Source organism: Triturus cristatus, chromosome 4_1, assembly GCF_964204655.1.
Source record: "Triturus cristatus chromosome 4_1, aTriCri1.1, whole genome shotgun sequence".
Taxonomy (NCBI): Eukaryota; Metazoa; Chordata; class Amphibia; order Caudata; family Salamandridae; genus Triturus; species Triturus cristatus.
Genome location: NC_140585.1, coordinates 1108203601 through 1108223666, shown reverse-complemented (window position 1 = coordinate 1108223666; position 20066 = coordinate 1108203601). Strand labels below are relative to the sequence as shown.

Below are 20066 nucleotides of genomic sequence, written 5' to 3'. Positions count from 1 at the left end.
ATTAAAGAACAAGTAACAAGGGAACAGATCGCAATAAAGGTCTCCTCTGTTTTCGTCAGATCTTCCCTTACTCTAGAAATGCCAAAGAGGGCTACCTCTGCCTCTGGGTCAAGCCTCTTCTGAATTGCCTGGTTTATAGCTGAGAAAATCTTAATCCAGAATGACTCTAATTTTGTACACGTGAAGAATGTGTGCAGCCAATCCCTTTCACCTTCTGCCTGGCATCGGAAACATCTATTCTCCACCTCTGGATATCTTTTGCTGAGAGTTTTAGGAGTATAGTATGCCAACCACCGGGACAGGAAGGCCATTCTTTTAAAATTGGCAGCTTCTAATGCCTTACTCCCTAGCTGGGCTACAGACTGCCACTCCTGGTTTGAGAGAATACAATTAGTTTGACGTGTTACTCTTACTAAGAATTTCTTGACCAAAGGGGATTCGTTACGTTTTCTAAGCTGAGAATACCAGTTACCTACGACCCCACTTAATTTGGCTCCATATAAAGTGCTTACCTGCTTTGTTGGGGTGCCACTCAATGATAGGCATATCTATTTATGACATTTACAATCTGTAGATACTCAAAAAAGCCAAGCTTATTACGTTCACCGTGTCTATTTTAGACCTCTTGCCAGGAATTTTTTTTATTATTCATAAAAAAGTGCCCCAGCTCTTCTAGACCACGGTCCTTCCAACTTTTAAGATGACTAGAGGGGATTTGAAGACCCAGTTTTTTACATTCCACTAACTTTAAATAGTGGAATCCGGAAGAGCGGGCTTGTTTAAAAAAGGATTGCAATCTAAAGGCATAGTCCTGTACCGTCTTAATCTGGTCTTTTTCGGCAGTTTAGTTGTTTTTAGAAATATCGGCATGTGCAAGCCAGATTCCTGAACCATTTTGTCAAGGAGAAAATTGTCTAATAATCCATTTGATTCCAGCAAACGAGCTGTAAGATCTAAAATCGCTTCCTCATAATAAGTTCGAATTTTCGGCAATGCTAAACCACCCTGATTAATTTCTAGCTGTAGTATTGGTAGCTTGACCCTGGACGTCTTTTCACTCCAAACAAACTCCCTAAACATTGATTCTAGCTCTTTAAAATAATTGGTATTGACTTTCAAAGGTACATTTATAAAAAGGAATACTAGTAGGGGAAGTATAGACATTTTTATTAGAGCTACACGACCTATTAAGGTTAAGGGTAAAAATGACCAGTTATCGAGTAATACTTTGATTTTATTCCGCATCGCTTGATAATTGAAGTTTAATAGCTGCTCATAGTGATTAGAGACAAATATTCCCAGATAACGTATTGGTTCCGCTTTCAAAGCCTGAGATTTGAGATTGGGGGGGTGGGGATCGCAGTCAGTATTTAATGTTAAAATCTCGGTTTTGTTTTGATTTATTTTGTGCCCCCCATATGGCCAGTTCTTACAGGGGAATTGAAGTGAATTAAGGAATTATGAAAACCAAGCAGCCACATTTGAAGAAAAATTACAACAGAGGAATTATCCACCACACATTATTTGCACTGCATGGAAAAGAGGGAAAAATAAGAATGGAGAGGCATTATTCAAGCCCAAGGACACAAAAGAATCCACTAAATTCACCTGTGTCACTACATCTTACTTCCTGTTCAAACAAACCCAAGCAGTGGCGTAGCTGGGTGGGGGGGGCGGTCTGGCTGGACCCCCTCAGGTGGCACGAGCTTTGAGGGCGACAGCCGGCCCCTCCTTCCCCGCTCTTACCTGTGGCCGTTGTGGCCGCAAGAATTGCCAGCACCTCCCCTTACCTGCGGCAGTCGTGGACACATGAATCGCCAGCACCCCCCGCTCTTCAATCAGGCCGCCACGGGCGGCAAATGCATGGTGGCAGCCACGGGCGTCCTAAGGCCTAGCTACGCCGCTGAACCCAAGAAGATCATCAGCAGATGATGGAACATCATAAACAGTGGGGAATTGGACTTAGAGTGACCACTGTTCTGGAAAAGGTGATCCCAAAAATTTGAAGACATGCCGGTCCATTCTGGACCTAGGAAAGCACGCCAAGTCATCAGTCATTTTCTGTGTGGGCAATGTAATGCCTGCCAAATCATGAAGCCAGTGAAGGAGATTGAAATGGTGAAAAAACAAAATGGCATCTGAAATAAACATATGATTTGTAACTCTAGGAATTGCGTTTACTTAATCACCTGCCCCGTCAGTTACAATATGTTGGGATGACAATCAGAGTTGTGAAAATACGCATAAATGAACACCTGATGTTACTTCTATGTAACATCAGGTGTAGGAGGATTACCACTAAAATGATTAATCATTATTTGGAGAAAAAGCACACCCCGGCTGACATACACTGGATTAATCTGGAAACACTAACTAATGTAGAGAACCGACAGTCGATCCTGCTGGAGAAGGAACAAAGATAGGTTGTCCGATTACGCACCCATGTACAAGGCCTTAAAGATGCTATCTCCAGGACAGAACTTGCAAGGAATAAACAATAATTTTTAAATCGCCACAGTTTTATCAACATATATAACTGATGGCAGTATTGATACCATGGTTTGGACTGGAGTAATAAGTGATGCCCCAAAGGATGTTAAGCAATAGCTGTCCTTGGATGACAAAGGGGATACCTTTCCAATATACCTAAGTACAGTATGACTTATGACCAACTAATTAATACCATTAGATGAATGGGATATCCTTTATTTTTAACACTTATTAAGAATACTGACTCTTGGTATTCATTCTTGAAGTAATAATGTTAGACCAGAGAACCAATGGTGTATCCATCTGTGGATACCAATAGAATATGTTACATTATATTCCAAGTGAAATGTATATGCATTTTTGAGGAGATGGAATTTGGGCCGGCTGACCATATCAAGATACATTAAAAAATATTACTCCTTGAAATATAGACAGGGTAGTCATCACTATCTTTCTCATTATGAACAGGAAATCAATGATAATCCTTATGTAGCAATAATGTTTACTTGGTCATTATTGCCTTGAACCGGGTACAAGAATAAAGAATTCCTTCTTCCAGCATGGCAGTGAGTAGAGGACTTTGTTACTGCAAGGCCGTTGCAGCACTATACACATACGGACTGAAGTCAATCATGTGACTACAGGACTCACACGATTACACAAGGGGCCTCTCAGCTCCTTAACTCTGCTAAAATCTCTACCAGGGCATCTGGGCATAACAGCCCCGACCTGGGTCCATGAACAGAGAAATCCCTCTTGCAAAATGACAGTGTGTTGAGGGCTTTATCACCGCTAGACTGCCGTAATACCATACACTCTAGGCCTAAACAACTACATACGTAGTGACATCAATCACTTGATCGCAATGCCACACGATCATGTGATGGCCTACTCCACTCTTTAACTCGGCTTATATCTGGTATGGCTGATCTCCTGCTTATCCCCAGGACCGTAGAGATGGGAAGGATCACAGCAGTGACCACATAAGAAGCATGTGAGTACCTTTGGTATTGCTATTGAGGAAGAGATATAATTGTGATCATGCGACAACTAGCTCGTTCTCCTCTTCCCCAACAAAGTACCTTTGAATAGCCATTGATCCCATGAGTCCTAAAGGACCTGATTCTTATATGGATTATGAGAGCTTTATGTTGCTTGTGATATTGGGGCTATGATTTAAGAATGAACAGCAATTTTCTTTGCTAAAAAGCAACTATATCATACTTGGTGGATATACACTACCGCTTGAGAGTCAGTTGTGTCGCCACAAACCCTAATGATGATAAAATAAATAACATAATTTGTATGATACTGGGCTTTATTCTGGCAAATGCACACAATTTTGGAATCCTCACTTGGTTGGCATATCAGTGTTGACACAATATTCAACATCATGAATAGGCTCTGACCAATTGGAGGTTTAGGAAAGTAATGATAGATTGCATCACAATGATACACCACTGCATGAAATGATGCTTGAACTATTTATGTGAGTTTAAAAACAAATGTCTCATCTCAATAACTATTATGTGCAGATCCCTTTTTGTGTTTTTTGGAAATGCAGCTTCTGAAGCTATGATGTAAGTCTGAATTTTTAGGTTTCTACACAGTACACACTGAAGTATTTTAGAGTAAAGGCACACTATGTTCTATTGACACACCCGTTCCTCGTAAGTTAGGTTTAACAATGGCCCTGATGAATTGCCATTGATCCTACTGGATGACGACAGGCAAGAAACATGTTGACCTATTATTGGAATATTATTGGGGACATTTTTTTCCTAGATGTCTCCTTATGATTTTAAGCTTTAACATAGGCCCCTTGAATAAATCTTCAGGAATGGGGACCGCTCGTCAATTTTAATTTATCAATATACCAATCTACCCATCTCAATCTAAAATCGTCCTTATCCACATATATACAGATACTCAATTATTTGAGGTTTGTGCAGGGCAGAATTAAAAAGATCTCTAGCAAAGAGCTCCCTTGGGGGCTCGTTGAGCATTGCAGCGCCAGCCCAATAAGGAACTAAGCCCAATTATCAAGCTGCCACCCTTGGGTGGGTGAGGGATTTTGCTCTTAAAAGGGAACACTCCTTCTGACCTTGTCTGTCTTTGGCATTGAGTTAGGGTACTCTGACCTTAACATGGAACAGCACACTTTGCTATACTATTGTAATAGTGTGTGCTGGACCTGAATCGCTCTCCATCCCTCCTTCAACTGCAACTTATTTTTTCTCTTCAGACTTTTACCTGAAGCAAGAGAGAGAAGAACAAAAAAAGGGAAAGAGAGAGGAACCGAGAAATAGAAAAACTGGGGCAATTACAGAAAGCGGGAATGAAAAAGAATCTGTTAGAGTTGGATAAAGAAGCAGGGGCTTTTGGGGTAGATGGAAGAAGCATGAGGTGGAATAAAAATTTCACTGCCTTGATATTTGGCAGCCCCAATATTTGTAGCATGGTAATGAGCTTCTGACCAACCTTTGGCACAGTGCTTACTTTTTACAAATTAAGCACTGGGCAGAGGACATTACTTCTTCCATTCTAAAGACTAGCAGCCCTGCTGTCATCTTTGTATCTTGAAGGGGATCATCATAATGGTGGTTCACTTCAATGCGCAACAGGTTTAGTGGGCAGCTGCCATCGGTGTTGATGCTCATCCACCAAACTTTCATTATTTTTAGATTTTTCGAAAACAAACGCCCTAACAACGTTTTGTTTTTGAAAAACAGAAAAACTAACAACCCCCACACCCTTGGAGTATTATGCCCTGGTGTGGGGGCCTTATTGTTTTTTTCTATCCCTCCATATTTTTCCTGGCTGTGATGGGCAGAAAAAGAGGACATTAAACCATCCACCCTAAGCAGAACCGGAAGTGTAATGTGCGTCATTCGGAAGCCTCTACTCCATCAGGTCACTGGAGGAACCTTCCCATCGATGGAGCCAATAGTAGCTCTAACCACAGAAAATCTTAGGATCTGTCCATCTCTGAATGAGGCGAGCGAACAAAGAGTTTGGCCAAACTCTAAATCATCCCTAAGGTTCCTGTTAACATTACAAAACCCACATTTTGACTTTTAACAAGAAGAAGGTGGACATTTGTTGGCATTCGCTTTTTGCTGACACATCAATTTGTTACAACAGAGGCTGCTATCAGCCACTTGAAATATGTTATTTGTTTGTTATCTGGTGTCTGTATTTCGATCCTTTTAGAACTGGAGCACTGTTGAGTTGTAAAAGATGTCCCAAAGAAGGTACAATAGTGAATACATAAACCCTATGTTTAGGAGTTTTTCCTTTCGGACTTAAGTTTTTTGATTGGATTTTCGCTATTATTGCTCGAAGAGCTGCACCAGGTAGGTATTTCATGTATTTGTGGCTATTTGTGTTCGTCATTTTATATATTTATCATTAGCCGCATATTAATGATCGGTGGGCGTTATTGACTGAGAATTCTCTAGAGAAGAGCTTATATGAAAAAGAAGCAACAAACAGATATGGCAATGTTTTGCATACTATTGGAAACACATGAAATCTATTGGTGCTGCTGTACATGTATACATTTTTGTACCGCCAGTTTATCTGCAAAGAAAACTACATCCCTATCATGCTAATTATTTATATGCAGATCTACACAACATGAACCAGGCATGGAGGGCGTCGGAGTCTGCATGTAACTTTGGAGAGAATAAGCAGGTTGCAGAGAGGCACACAATCAAAAAACACACATCAGAAATATAAATTAGCAAGGCAGGAACCTTTCACATGTACAAAATTCATTGCAAGCGTTATAGAAGCTAATGGGCATTGCTTGCAATATTAAGATATATTAAGCCAATGAAAAAAAAACTGCAGCAGTGAAAAACAAAAATAAATTGCATTCTATATGCATCTATGACATGGAAATTTTAATGTGTGATGAGTCTTTTAAAATGTAAAATAGTTCCTCATTGATGGCAATACGAGCCTTGTATAGGAGGTGGAATGACACACCAAAACAGCCATTAGCATATTGTGACAAAGCCCGCACCTATGCATATTTTAAAGAACTGGCAACTATAGGAGTTCTGACAGCTACGGCATCAAACCAGATTTAAAAAGGATTCATGTTTCACAGTTAGGTCAAGGTGGGTGTATAGGGAGCGTCTAAGGGCAGAATTACTAATTGGGGGTCATGGCAAAAGCAGATTAATGGCTTCTCTATAAAATACCTGTTCAATAGAAGACCTTTAGGCAAGGCTACGGGAATTATGCCATTATGGGATTCTGCGTCCACTGCGTTTTTTGGTATAATTATGGATTTTCCACATTTGCCACCTAAATCATCTGCAGGATAATCTGCATACTTTAACAAAAAAATAGTTTGTAGCTCAAATAGATCAAAGTTACTAAAACGTTGCAAAATGTGTTCGCGCACAGTGGGAGGCCCTTCGCAAAGTTACCTGCTCATCTTTTAGTTGCTTATTTCTGTGTATGGTTGTCTACTGGTTCTAATGACACGAAATCTTTGTGACAGTATTTCCATGTATAGAAATTACAAAAGAATGAAGTAATGCTAGAAAAAAATGTGCTGCATTATACCGCATAATTTGCCTTGTCTTGCCGCATAATTTAGTCAACCCTGCTACATAATTTGGTGCTTCCCTGCCTCATAATTCTAGTGGCCCTGCCTTTAGGTGAGGAAACACATGACCTGCTGTAACTGAAAGGGGAGCGAGTCATAGATCGTAGGTGCACAGTACAAGAACGAATACAAAATTAATCCAAACGTTGTTCTGCAGAAACGGTTTGCATAATTGTAGTATGAATGCAGACTATAGGCTGCAAAATACATGGTTGATCTTCAACTAATCATAGGGGTTAGAAGCTTCTCTTAGGTGTAGGTAAAGATGTCATACAATTTTGATCAAAATAACACCACCACTAAACTGTTCATCAGACATAAAATATAATAACTAGTGTGTACTTACAAGTTACTGTTGGCTGCACCAATGTCACAATCACAGGAAGTGCAGGCTTGTAACATGTTGCCCAAACCCCAGTATCCTGGCTGCAGAAAAGGAAAACAAAATTATTTTTCTGCTTTAGTGGTGAGAAACAATGTTCATTGGAGTATGAAAGCGAACCATTGAAAAATCTGAAAAAACTCAAAATCAATGATGCTAAAGTAGACGATCATAGAAATTAAGTGGATCAGGAGTAGATTTAGGGCTAATTCCCAAAGCTGATTTTAAAAAGTAACCCTGTCATTAAGATGGAATTATTGAGCGAGTTCAAGTCCAAGCTTGGGGAAAGTAACAACTTTCGCTCAAACATTTGTACATTGGACCACAGTGATTAACAAATGTGGTGCCAACCTGGAGCACAGATCAGAAAACCTCTATTTATTATCCTAATTCTTGTACTATATACATTTCTCTGACCACAGTTAAGTTAAATTAGATTCTGCTTTCTTCGCCAGCACCGTGCTTTTCTTTTATTCTTTGTGCTGCCCCTCAGTGCGACCAGTGCTTAATTTGTAAAACAAATAAGTGCCAGGGCTCTAGCCAGAAGGCCACTTCCCCTTGCACAGCCCATTGCCTCGGTCAATTACAGTAACAGCATAACTAATAAGTCACACTCCTACAGTTGTGGCAATTCTATTATTTTCAGGACCCCTTCAGTTAAAAGAATGGCTTCGGCAGTAGGTATTAGTCATTCTCAATGTATATTGAATTGATAAACAACAGTTGTTCTCTGAATTTAAAAAGCAGTGCCACCTTGTGGCAGACTGTCATAAGTACAGGTGCTGACAATTAAGTGACGGTGCCAAGCACCAGAAACCATCAGCTCAAATTAAGCACTGAGTGCGACAGGTCGTTATCCACTCTTTACCAAACAGCATTAAATTACCTGCTTCTTCTGTACTGCCAAGCACCTGCCACTAAATTCCAGCCTGGTGGAGTATGCACAGTGGTGTAATGTTTACCAGTGTCACTAACCACCGAAGGTCCATTTGTAGTCTCTGGCCATAGCAAGATCAGTGCTTAATATGTAAATCAATGAGTGCCGGTGCCCAAAGATAGGCTAAGAAGACTGTGGCCGGTGCAATTAAACGTTGGCGTGCCAATTACAAAGGCTGTATAGTACTTATTCTACCTCTTGAATCCATTAACAGACTCTCTCTGCTCCTTTACCTCACTCTTGTATGTTCCTGCTACCACCATTTATGACAGCTTTTCTGTCTTTTAATTCCTCCATCTTTTCGCTTTGTTTATGTCTCTCTTGCTCTCGTTAAATATAAGATGCACAAAACTGAGTGCCGGTTCCCAACAAATAAGTGCCGGCGGCACCCACTGGCAACTACCGGCTTAATTTAAGCACTGATTGCAAGACACTGGCCTCTACAGACCGCACTAGCACTTTGCTCAGGTATTCAAAATCAGGGAAAACCGTAACATCAACTTTCTGTTACCATGCATATGTAAATTTATAAAATGCTAATAATCTTTCAAGTGATAAACCAGATATGTAATGATGACCCATATGCTACTCAGTATCTAGGAGCTAGTATTAGTGTCTCACATTCTTCAGTTAAGGCCTAGCCTCCCAGCAGCACCAGCCCTGGAGCTGTTCATGGAATCTTTTTATTTAGATTGCAACTTACGCAAGCCAGGTACCAATAGGGGACCTATCTTTAACATGTCTTAATAAAATGTTATGATGAAACAAACTAAGAAAGCACCACTATATTATGAAGTCAAGAGAATTAGGGCATCATCATTATCACATGCCCTGGCCTGTCATTCTCCCCACCTCCTCCCTGTGTTTGGGCATCATGAGCTTTTTGGCCTGGAATTAGGAAAACATGCCAGGATATGGAGTTCCAACCCTACATGTCTACATGTTTCACCCTAATTTGGGCCTGTTTCAGCGCACATTATCCTCCTGCTTTGAACAGGATGAAAAGATGTGCAGACACATATTTGGTTTTACCATGATGGCAATAGGGTAGTGTGGTACTGCTCCACCCAACTTATAATTTTTAAATTACTTGCAGCTAATTCCAGTACTCTGAACCATTCGGTCTCATTTGATTAATTACAAATTTAGGCACGACATCTCTGGTAGAAGGATCTTCTGCTTAACAGCTCAAATCTAAAAAATATATGCAAATTCACCCACTTACCCCAGGTTTAAGCACATCACTCAGCCCCAGTATATCCCAATCATACCAAACTTTACCCTAATTACTTTTCCTTTCCCCTTCATTCTAGACCGGCTGCCTATCATACGAGGAAGGGTATCGTGTCATGATTGAAGCAAGGAAGAATGAATCAGCATGATAGAATAGTAAACATTACTTCCTCATCACTTTTTCATTTCAGGCACATTCGATTGAGGAAAGACCAAAGCAATTAGCCGGGTCAGAAAAATAAAGATGAATATGGCGCAAGGGAGGTGCAGAGAATCGCGAAACTTTTAATAATACATTACTTTAGAGAGAACTCTTGCACCAAAAATATCCTTACAATCTATTTATAAGAGTCTGTAATGCTTCACACAATTTGACGGAGATACCCAAGTAGCCACTATAAAATAACTCCAGCAAAGAAGGACCCTGAGATTCGATCCATGATGCCACCATATCCCTTGTGAATCTACCCTGTGCTCCTAGGTGACAAGGAAACTTCTGCATTTGACAGGCCAATGGAATCACCAACTTTACCCATTGCCTCAGAGTCTGAACAGTCAGCTTCCTTTCTTTTTCAGCTGAGCTAAAATTTAAAAAAAGAATTGGACTGACTAAAGGCGGCTATTCTATATATAGAGTATATCTTCATTGAATGAGCCAAATTCCCTTCAGCTTTCTTTTTTTGTTTAATAATTCTTTATTAGTATTTGTATTTCATGCTATATATGTAACAAGTCTTAGGAAGGGCTACAAAATATTTGTTAGAGAACTATATCAGGTATACACATCCTTGTTACTGCATAAATCACAAATAAGACATTACTGCAGAAGCTTCCCCATCCCTCCCAAAGGTAAAGCAAGTGGTATAACTGTACTGAGTACTAAACCATAGTTATAAAGCTCAGTAGTATATGAAGGTTTCAAATATAAACTTGTACATCTGCACCAAAGGTGACGAGAAGCCGAAAATGGAGAAACAAATTCCCAAAACATTAAGGGGCCGATTAGGATGGCGGGCGGACTTTAGTCCGCCCGCCACCCTAGTGGTGCCGGGACCGGCTGCCAGTGGTTCGGCGGTCCCGCACCTGCAATTAGGATGTCACCGCCACCGTGGCGGTGGCATCCTTCATTCCCAGCATTGTGGTGGGCGGTGCTCACAGCACCGCCCGCCACAATGCTGGGAATGCACTGTGTGCATTGTCATGCACAAGTTGACAGCCACCATGAGGTGCCTGCCACTATGTCCATGACAATGCCGCCATGTGCACCCCCCACTCCCCCAATACCCTGGGGGCCCGCAACGGGCCCCTGAAAGCAGACTCTGGATGGCTTTCCATGGCGGGGTCTCCGCCATGGCAAGCCATGCACCGCTGCCCATGCTAATATGGATGGTGGTGTCTAGCAGACACCGCTGTGATATATAGCCCCTTTTCTGCCCGGTCGACTGGTCGACTGGCGGAAAACCGGTGGACGGTCTTTCCGTCTGCCGGGGTCCCCCCGCCATACTAATATGGCGGGGGGGAAATGGGTGGCGGGCAGAGAAGGATGTAGGGTGGATCGCCACCGCCATGCGGTCAGTGGCAATCCCCCCTACATCCTAATCGACCCCTAAGAGTCAAAGGGAAACCCACCCATAAAGAAACCACTCACCAACATTGTAACCCAGGGGGACTCGTCATCCTCTAACCCCACATATTGTAACCCAGGGGGACTCGTCATCCTCTAACCCCACATAAGAAATTAACCTTTCCATATCATAAAGCACAGGGAAAGTTAAGGAGAGAGTAGTATGTCCACACTCCAGCACAAGTATCCATCCGGATCACCTCAACCAATAACATATTCAAAGAATGTACCCCAAGTCATGGCAAATTTGTCAATTCGATCATTCAAATGATAAATCACAAGCTCTGGTGTGTATTACTAGGGTCCATGCCTGGATATTAGGGCATAGGTTGGTTCTCTGCTGACCCAATATACATAGCTTTGCCACAGCTAGTGCAGCAGTGAACCACCAAGGTTTGTGATGTGTAAGGTACGGATATTTAGCAGTGTCATGCAAGAGTGTTACGGGGCTCATCAGAGTGCTAGATATGTCTAATACAGTCCTCATTGTGTCCCATGCTGCAGCCCAGTACTGCACAGGGGAGGGACGTGCCCAAAGAATGTGCTCTATATCTCTGTTGGGGATGTGGCATCTTCACAGTATCCCTGTCATTGACAAGTCTCTTTGGGGAAGAGTGGAGCTCCTTGAGGTGTAGTGTGATGTGAGTTCTGTGTGGGAGATTGGGGATGTTACTGGCTGCCGAGTTATGGATGGTTTTGTTGTAGGTAATATAAAAACTTAAAACACTGTAAAAACATATGAAACATGAAAATATTGTGAACATCAAACCCAAGCAGAAACCACACAAAGTTTTATGGTTGAAAACCATTTTAGGGCCAACTCCCTCAATGACACGAGAAAGGTGAAAAGTTCCCTTAAGAATGTAGTGGAATAGAACATGTGAAAGGGTTTTCAGTTAAAGGCCAACTCATGTCTAACAGACTTGAACGTATTTACAACATCAGCACACAAGTCCTCTGGCTCACACCATGCATGCCTTCAAACAGATTGAGTCCTGATTAGACGATGGGTTCATAATCAAATTAATCCAGAGCACACAGGTGCCTGATTAAACAATGGGTACAGGGAAGAAACTAAGTTCTGAGGACAGGAAGGTCCCAGGCACACAATGCTGCCAGCACACACTTCAAGTAAATTGCATCTACCATGAAACATGCACCCATCCATAGGCCAAAGAATGCTCTGTCATTAAGCACTGTCCGAAGTATAATGAAGAATGTGTAATGGTTTAGTTCAGGAATTTAGGATTATGAGATCCCATGTCCTGTTTTTCCCAACTTAAATCTGTAACTTGCACGTCAACTATCATTTACTATGTATAATAAATAAAGTATTGTATTTATTTGTATAAAAAGGCCTGTCCGAGAACAGTCATTGGAGACAACCCCCAGAGATAGCCTGAGCAGGGCTGATGTGCAGTCTGCATTGTTTGTCTCCCTGTTGCTACAGTTAGTAAAATGCTGACTTTGCATTGCCAAGAAGAGTCTGTGTGTTTATTCCTGTATTGGGAGTTGTGTTACCCTGCAACAGTTGGTGAGCCAGAAAGGAGATTCCTTTTGCCCCCCTTGACAGCTGGCACCACAACACCACCTACTCCATGCTGCAGACAACTGTTGCAGTATTTGACAAGGTATGCAGACGCTGTGTTTAGATAAAATTCTGCGTGTGCACAGGGATTGGGAAGGATCCGTGGACTGCCATCTTTTTAAGGTGAGGACAAAGCAGATAATAATCCTTCTTTATGTATTAGCATGTTCTCCTCGACAATACTAAAAATAGATGTAATTTAAATATGATGTAAATATAAGATTTAAGGTTATGAGAGACAGAAGGTTACCGCAGTTTTTGTGTTGGTGGATTGTGTTGCGCAATCAGCAAGGCGCCTCCATATCTAGCTAACCTGCGATTCCCAACAACGAGTTGGATGTGGCCTACATGGGTTATTTGAAATTGGAAGGTGCCAATATGTGTTCGATTTGACACTGGGGGACTGCTGAGAGACTGGTGTTGCTAAACTTTACCTCCAGTTAAAATCTGAACACTCAAATTCCCAATCCTGGACCTAATGTCTGGATGTCTCTCCACGGTTTCTAATACGCATGGTTTGAAATGTATCTTCCTGGGTTGTGGTGGAAGCTGGTCAGGGGTTGCTAGTTGCATTTACCCATATGCAGATTGGAGATATGATTTTTGCACTAGAATAAAATGTATTTTTGTTTTTTGTGTGCAGTCATCTTTGTCAGGTGCGGCTCCTCTGTAATAGCAGAGGAGCGTCGCCCCACTGCCAGCAGATGAAAAATATAATATAATAAAACTATTTTAACCTCATTTTATTTATCGCTGCCTGGGCAGCCTGACTGAGCTATGCAGTCTTGGGTGGGCCCGGGCCGGATCATGGCAGAGAGGAGAAGTGGTGGGCAACCAGACATGCACAGTTATATTTTGTCCAACCCAGATGGGTTGCACAGCCAGGTTGGAGAAAAGTCACAGGCTCCCAGTGCCTGAACGAGCTTCAGACCAGCACGCTCTGGCCAATAGCCATAAAATAGCATGAGAGCTGCGTCTGGATTGGGTGGGGAGCCTGTGCTGTGGACCATTGACTGCCAGAAGGAGAGCTGGAGAGGAGCACTGAGGTGGCCGGCAGCAGCAGGTATGTCTTTAAAAAGACAAAAATTATATCTATCTATCTATCTATCTATCTATCTATCTATCTATCTATCTATCTATCTATCTATCTATCTATCTATCTATCTATCTATCTATCTATCTATCTATCTATATATATATATATATAGATATATATATATTATTTTTCTACCCACACCACCCGACCCCCGCGCTGCCCCTTAACCTTAGATTGTTGGCAGCCTCCACTGATCTCGCTAGATTCTAGGGAACTGTCATCACAGCTGTTCCTTTCAATGTATTAAAAGTTTGGTGAACATCCGGCATCCGTTTTGGCAGCCATTCACTACATGTTGAAATCTTTTTGCCTATCAAAAAATCAAACTGCAGGAGTTTGTTTTTGCAAAACAGGAAATTAATGACCCCCGGGGCCCTGAGACTTTTGCAGTGGTCTTTCTTTATTTTTTCCTGTCCCTCACTACCGGGTTTTTCCTGGTGGAGAAGGACAGGAAAAAAATACATGACACTGTTCACCCTAAATAGGGCGAGTGAGGTAATGCCCTTACTTCTATGACCCTCACTCCATTGTGCCATTGGGGGGAGTATTCCATTGACGTAGCCAATGTGGGCTCTATCCAAAGAATACCTAAGGTCCGCCACTCTGTTAATGAGGTGCGGACTGAGGGTTTCGCTGGCAGGATAATTTGTACATTTGTGAGGGAGTACCCAGTCCGGCAAACTCCAAATCAGGCTGTTATATATAATATAAGAATAGCCATGAAATATCAAGCTCTACCAAGCTAATCACCATTCTGTGATAACAGTCAGAGAACTCCTTGTAGCTTGATACAAACTTGACATCATACACTTGCAGGCACATTATTTCTGATATAATGTGTATTTATTAGCACTACAAACACGGATACTTTGAGCTGCAAAATATAATTATCAGATTGTTGAATTCTTATCTCAAGTCTGTTTACTGTCACGTTTTCTCTTTAGACTGAGGCAAGCAAAAGCAGAGCATAAGACAGCATGAGACACTGATAAGTCAATTAAGAAGGACAACGCAAGCTGAAGGGTGAGAAGTGGGAATCTGAAGACTGGAAGAGAGAACTTTGGCAGTAAAAGACATAATAAAATAACCACAACATGTATGACATAACTTCTGAGAACCGTGGAATCCAGTGTTCGAATGTCCATTATACAACACCTTCTGCACCGAAACCTGGGCAATAATTGTAGTTCCTTATATTCTTGATGCACTCTTCAAAATTTGTCTTGAATTAAATAGCTCAATAGTGACTGAGTCTGAATTGTGAATTGCTAATAAAGTTGCCCAACTATGTATCTGTCATTCAATTCGAAATCGTCCTTTGTGCCCTTGTGCCATTACAGAATGTTGTATTTGTAAAGGAGAATGCTAGTAAATATGTGTAGAGTCACAATATGGATACAACTCACACATCTGTATCTTGAATCTCTCTTCTGGATAGGTTTGTGCCACGTAAACTTATTTATTAAGTGTGATGCGTGCAATACTTACAAGACATTCGTCACAATAACGTCCTGTTGCAAGCCGCTGGCACAGACACTCCCCAGTGACAGAATCACACGTTGAAAGGGGAACACTGCCCCAGGGATTACAGCTGCAATCTGAAGAAAAAACAAAAGTCTGAAACATCTTTCCATTGGAGATGAACTAAAACGTAAACATTATGCAGATGGTGAAATACAACGGGCAAATTGTAAAAGGATCATTGTTAGAATTGCTCGCAGAAATATGTATTTAAAGATTCACGTGTGACATTGCACGTGGCTCCTACAATGCTCCTGTGTTGCTGATTGTATGAATCTCACAGCAGAGGTTCTCATCCAAATGCATAATAACATCTCAAGATTGCTATACACATTACATAACATATATTTCATACCTCCCCGATACCTCCCCGATATCTTCCTAGCATATAAATGTGGCACTCAGGACCCGATTCACAAAGGGCCTCTGCCAGTGGTGGCTCGAGCGTCGCCCCACTGCTTGTTTGAAAAGTGCAAAAGAAAAGTAAAATGATAATAACAAGCAGATATTATCATTTTAATTTTCTTAAGACTCCAGCAAGGTCGGGCGGGGCTGGGCTCAGAGAGCTCAGAAGGCTCAGAAGGAGCTGGAGCGATTTACCCACTCCTAAGTGCGCAATGACCCTTTGACCGGCCCTCTAGGGCCAGCCAAACCGTAATGTGCACTTGGCATGTTCTCCATGGGGCTGTGTTCCACAGCCCCATGGAGAACATGCCCAGCCTCACCAGGCACTGCCTGAGTGTCCAAACAGGATGCTCAGAACAATCATGATGCGGCTCCTGCCTCGGTGCTTCCAGGGCTGCAGAAGAGCGAGGATGAGGAGCAGCGTGCTGCGGCGTTGGAGAAGGTATGTTTTTTTTCTTCCTTTAATCCCCACCTTCCCCACCACCCCGGTTCAGAGGCAGCCGCCACTGGCCTCTGCACTCGTGGAAGAGGCCCCGCAGTGCTGACTGGGAGTCCGCACTCGTAGTGCGGGCCCCACATTTATGGTGGGACCTCTGTGCTGCATTTACTCATTGTGGAGGTCCAGTTACGAGTGCGTCCCCTGCTATGGGTGCAGGCTCCTGCCATGACTGGGGGCCACAGCCACTAGTGTGATGGCCGTTTATGAATTGGCCCCTTCTTTTTCTACAAAACTGCAACGATATTTCGCTGTACTCACTGGGTTTAGCTACACAAATCCCACATTAGAATTTTATGTTTTTCTTCATGGAGCATTAGTTATAAAATCCCTCACATTCTACCCTGACACATATGCTCACTCCTGGCACAATTTTCCATTGCATGCTACATTCTTTTATAATTTTCTTCAGCGCTTTTTCAAAATGTCAGACACTTTGAGATTCTTTGGGCTCTAGCTGTGCGTCAATTATGAAGAACAGAGGCAGAGCTCAGCAAGCTCATCCTGGCTCAGGAACAGAGAAAAATGGAATGGCATACAGGCACTATGTCACTCATCTTTGCACTCATGCACCCGTATATCAATCCTCTGACTCATTCTTTCATTCACACTCTGACACAACTACAATAAACACACAGAAGCTAAACAACACATGCAAGAGGAATTCAAAGAATACAAATAGAAAAAACAAAATGTGCTGCCTTTGGAACACAGTGGGCATATGTTTGCATTATCAAATACTTTATTTTCGGTCGCGAAGATCTTAAAAAGTGCAAGGTGCTTTAAAAGTAGTACAAGCAATAAAAATAGCATCCAACATACAATATACAACAATGGTTACAAAATATACAAAATTTAATATACTACATTATTTAAAAAATATTCAGTTAAAAGTTGATTTAAAAAAGCCCCAGTTTTAACATACAATGATTTAGAAGACTTTGTAATACATTTAGAGCGTTTGATTCATAGTGCATACCTGAATCTGGCCAGACCAAATACCACTACCCCAAGCGTATTTCTGGCTAATATTCTCATAGCCTCTAAATAGTGTCCTGGACCGACCAGTCTGCATAATGGCACAATCCACTTGGTCCTCAAATTTTTGTAGTGAGGGCAAAAAAACAACAGGTGGACTATTGATTCTGACCAAGCATTACATGCCTGACACTGGTCGTCTACGGACACATTGCTACACCACTTTTTGCAGAATAATTTAGTTGGCAAGGTTCTAAAACGGTATTCTATCAATAATTTCCTTGCCAGAGGTGGGACAATTTCATCGATGGTTTTCTCATAAAATGGCGCAAATTTAAAATTAGTAAATTCTTGGTTCAAAGTGCCCACCCATTTGGCTGCCTACGTCTCAATAATGCCGCCCAGTAGATCTTTTTTACCCTGCACTTTGGAATAAGGCCAAGTTTTTCTGGGGAAGTCCAGTATTCCTCCATCCCAAGACTCTTCAGTAGATTCTTCAAAAAGCTAATCCAGGGGATGGATTTAACCTGGGATTGCTTTAGGAGATCTATTGTCTCTGCTCTATACGGTGTAAGCTCATTTACCGACCACAGGCGGTGCCAGAACATTAGCTGCTTATAGCCCATCTTATTCGGAAGATTTAGCATTGATCGAATAAACCTGTTTTCTACTGAGACAAGGGAGTTTACATTTCCTATGTCCCACAATTCAGCCCCATAGCGGGTTCCCCCCAGTATTTTAGTATTATAGATCTCTAGGGCCGGACCCACTTTCCTGGACACTGTTTTTTTATGTATCTTACCTAGGTGTGCGGTTTGTTGGATTAAGGATGCTTGTGCCTTTTCGATTTGTGGTGCCCAACTTAAATTTGTGGTTAAGTGAATACCTAAATAATCAAATGCAAAAACTTGCTCAAGGGGACATTCTCCTACGTACATTTGTCTCTTGGATGTTTTGGAGTTCCCCTTCGAGAATATCATATATTTTGTTTTTGCCTCATTTAATACCAGGCCATGTTCCTTGCAAAATGAAATAAAATTATTCAATAATTGTTGCAGGCCAAGGGGGGATTTGGAAATTAAAAGAGTGTCCTTTGCGAACAGTAGAGCTAGAACTCTTCGCTCCCCCACCTTTGGGGCATCACATCCATTCATGTTCAAGTTACCAATCATACCATTGATAAAGAGGGAGAAAAGCATAGGCGCTAAAACACATCCTTGTATCACTCCACAGGTGACAGGGAATTGCTCAGTGAGCTGGTTATTATCCCCCCACCTAACTTGTGCAGTGTTTGAGGAGTGCAGTTGTATTAGGATTTATAATAGATTACGTGGCAACCCCATTTCGTCCAACACTCTCCACAGCTTTGCGCGCAGGACCAAATCAAATGCGGTGGGTAAGTCCACAAAGGCTACATATAGTTTGACACCTCTAATACTAACCTCCCGCCAATAAATACATAAAGAACTGAACTCCTCGCAACACCTGTTTGCAGAAGGTTTTTCCACCATTAAATGCCTGTGGATTTTAACATATGTTTTAGACAATCAATATGTCAAATCTAATGTGTTTATTTTTGTTTAGCATGATAAACAAATCAGACCTACGGCAACAGATATGTTTTTTCCAGTTAACCAATCAAGTCTGTAGCTGTTATCAATGTATTACCATCACAACAAACTGAGGCCTCCTGCACTGAGCATAAGCTTTCCCTTGAAGCTCTGAGGTTCAGGATACTGAGGATACTGTGGATATATAATGACACATCAGGAACACTGTACAGTGACATATTGCCTGTATGCTAATAGAGGCAAGTGAGCAGTAACTGGCAATACAGTATTGTATGCTATGATTGGCATGCAACCATTTTCAATTGTATGTTTTCTTTTTTGTAGTGCAATGCTCACCTCTGAATATTGAAAAAGGAATGTAACTATGCAAATTCAACTGAATGTAATGTATTTCTAAATATATGCGGTTGTCTTTCCATAAGAAAACAATAACATTAAAAATAAGCTATCCTGCAAGGCAACTGTCAGGCACACAGTCATACAATTACATTGTATACAAAATTACAATTGGCAAATCAAATGCTATCTTTTCTAAGAGGGCCTAACAAGGATTCTGACAGCACAAATCTTCTATACCCACGGTTTATCAGAGGGGGTAGTCAGCACCAAAATGCTCTCCTACTACGGAAATCTATGAGATTCATGGAACAAAATACCTATCTGTAGGTTTTAATACATAGTAACAACAATCTACCCTTAAATGCGTATTGACTTTAACATATACTCTTCACAGTCAATATGTTAGGCCGGCTGCCTTTATTGTGAACTTTTTATTATAAACAATCTAGTCTATAACCTTTATCACTGGCTCGTCACCATAAGCAACTCACACCTGCTGTATTGGTTCATAAGACATCCTGCAAGGCAACCATCAAATATACTATTAACGCATGCTTATCACAACAAGTAGGTCAGGCCTACTGGTCTTGTCATAACGTTTCATATTAAACAGATTAAACCTATGAAATCTGGAATGCTTTTCCCAATGATCTGATGAAGCCTTTACCCTTTAACTTTGGCTTTATACTTTTCCCAACCCCAATTTATTCCAGTACACATAAACTCTCAACCATCATGCATACAGTTATAAAGTTACAAATATTTTGAAAAAATCAGCTTGC

The 20066-nt window shown here is 41.5% G+C and overlaps 1 protein-coding gene across 2 annotated transcripts in view; it reads right to left on the bottom strand.

Annotated features, from left to right (window-relative positions):
• Positions 1-20066, bottom strand: part of LAMB4 (laminin subunit beta 4) — a 572267-nt gene that overhangs the window by 297985 nt on the left and 254216 nt on the right. For both annotated transcript variants that reach the window (XM_085654108.1, XM_085654109.1), the window contains exons 12-13: positions 15463-15572; positions 7461-7540 (exon numbers count right to left, since the gene is read on the bottom strand). In XM_085654108.1, coding sequence (XP_085510234.1) covers positions 7461-7540; positions 15463-15572 — 190 coding nt within the window. The remainder of the gene's footprint in view (positions 1-7460; positions 7541-15462; positions 15573-20066) is intronic.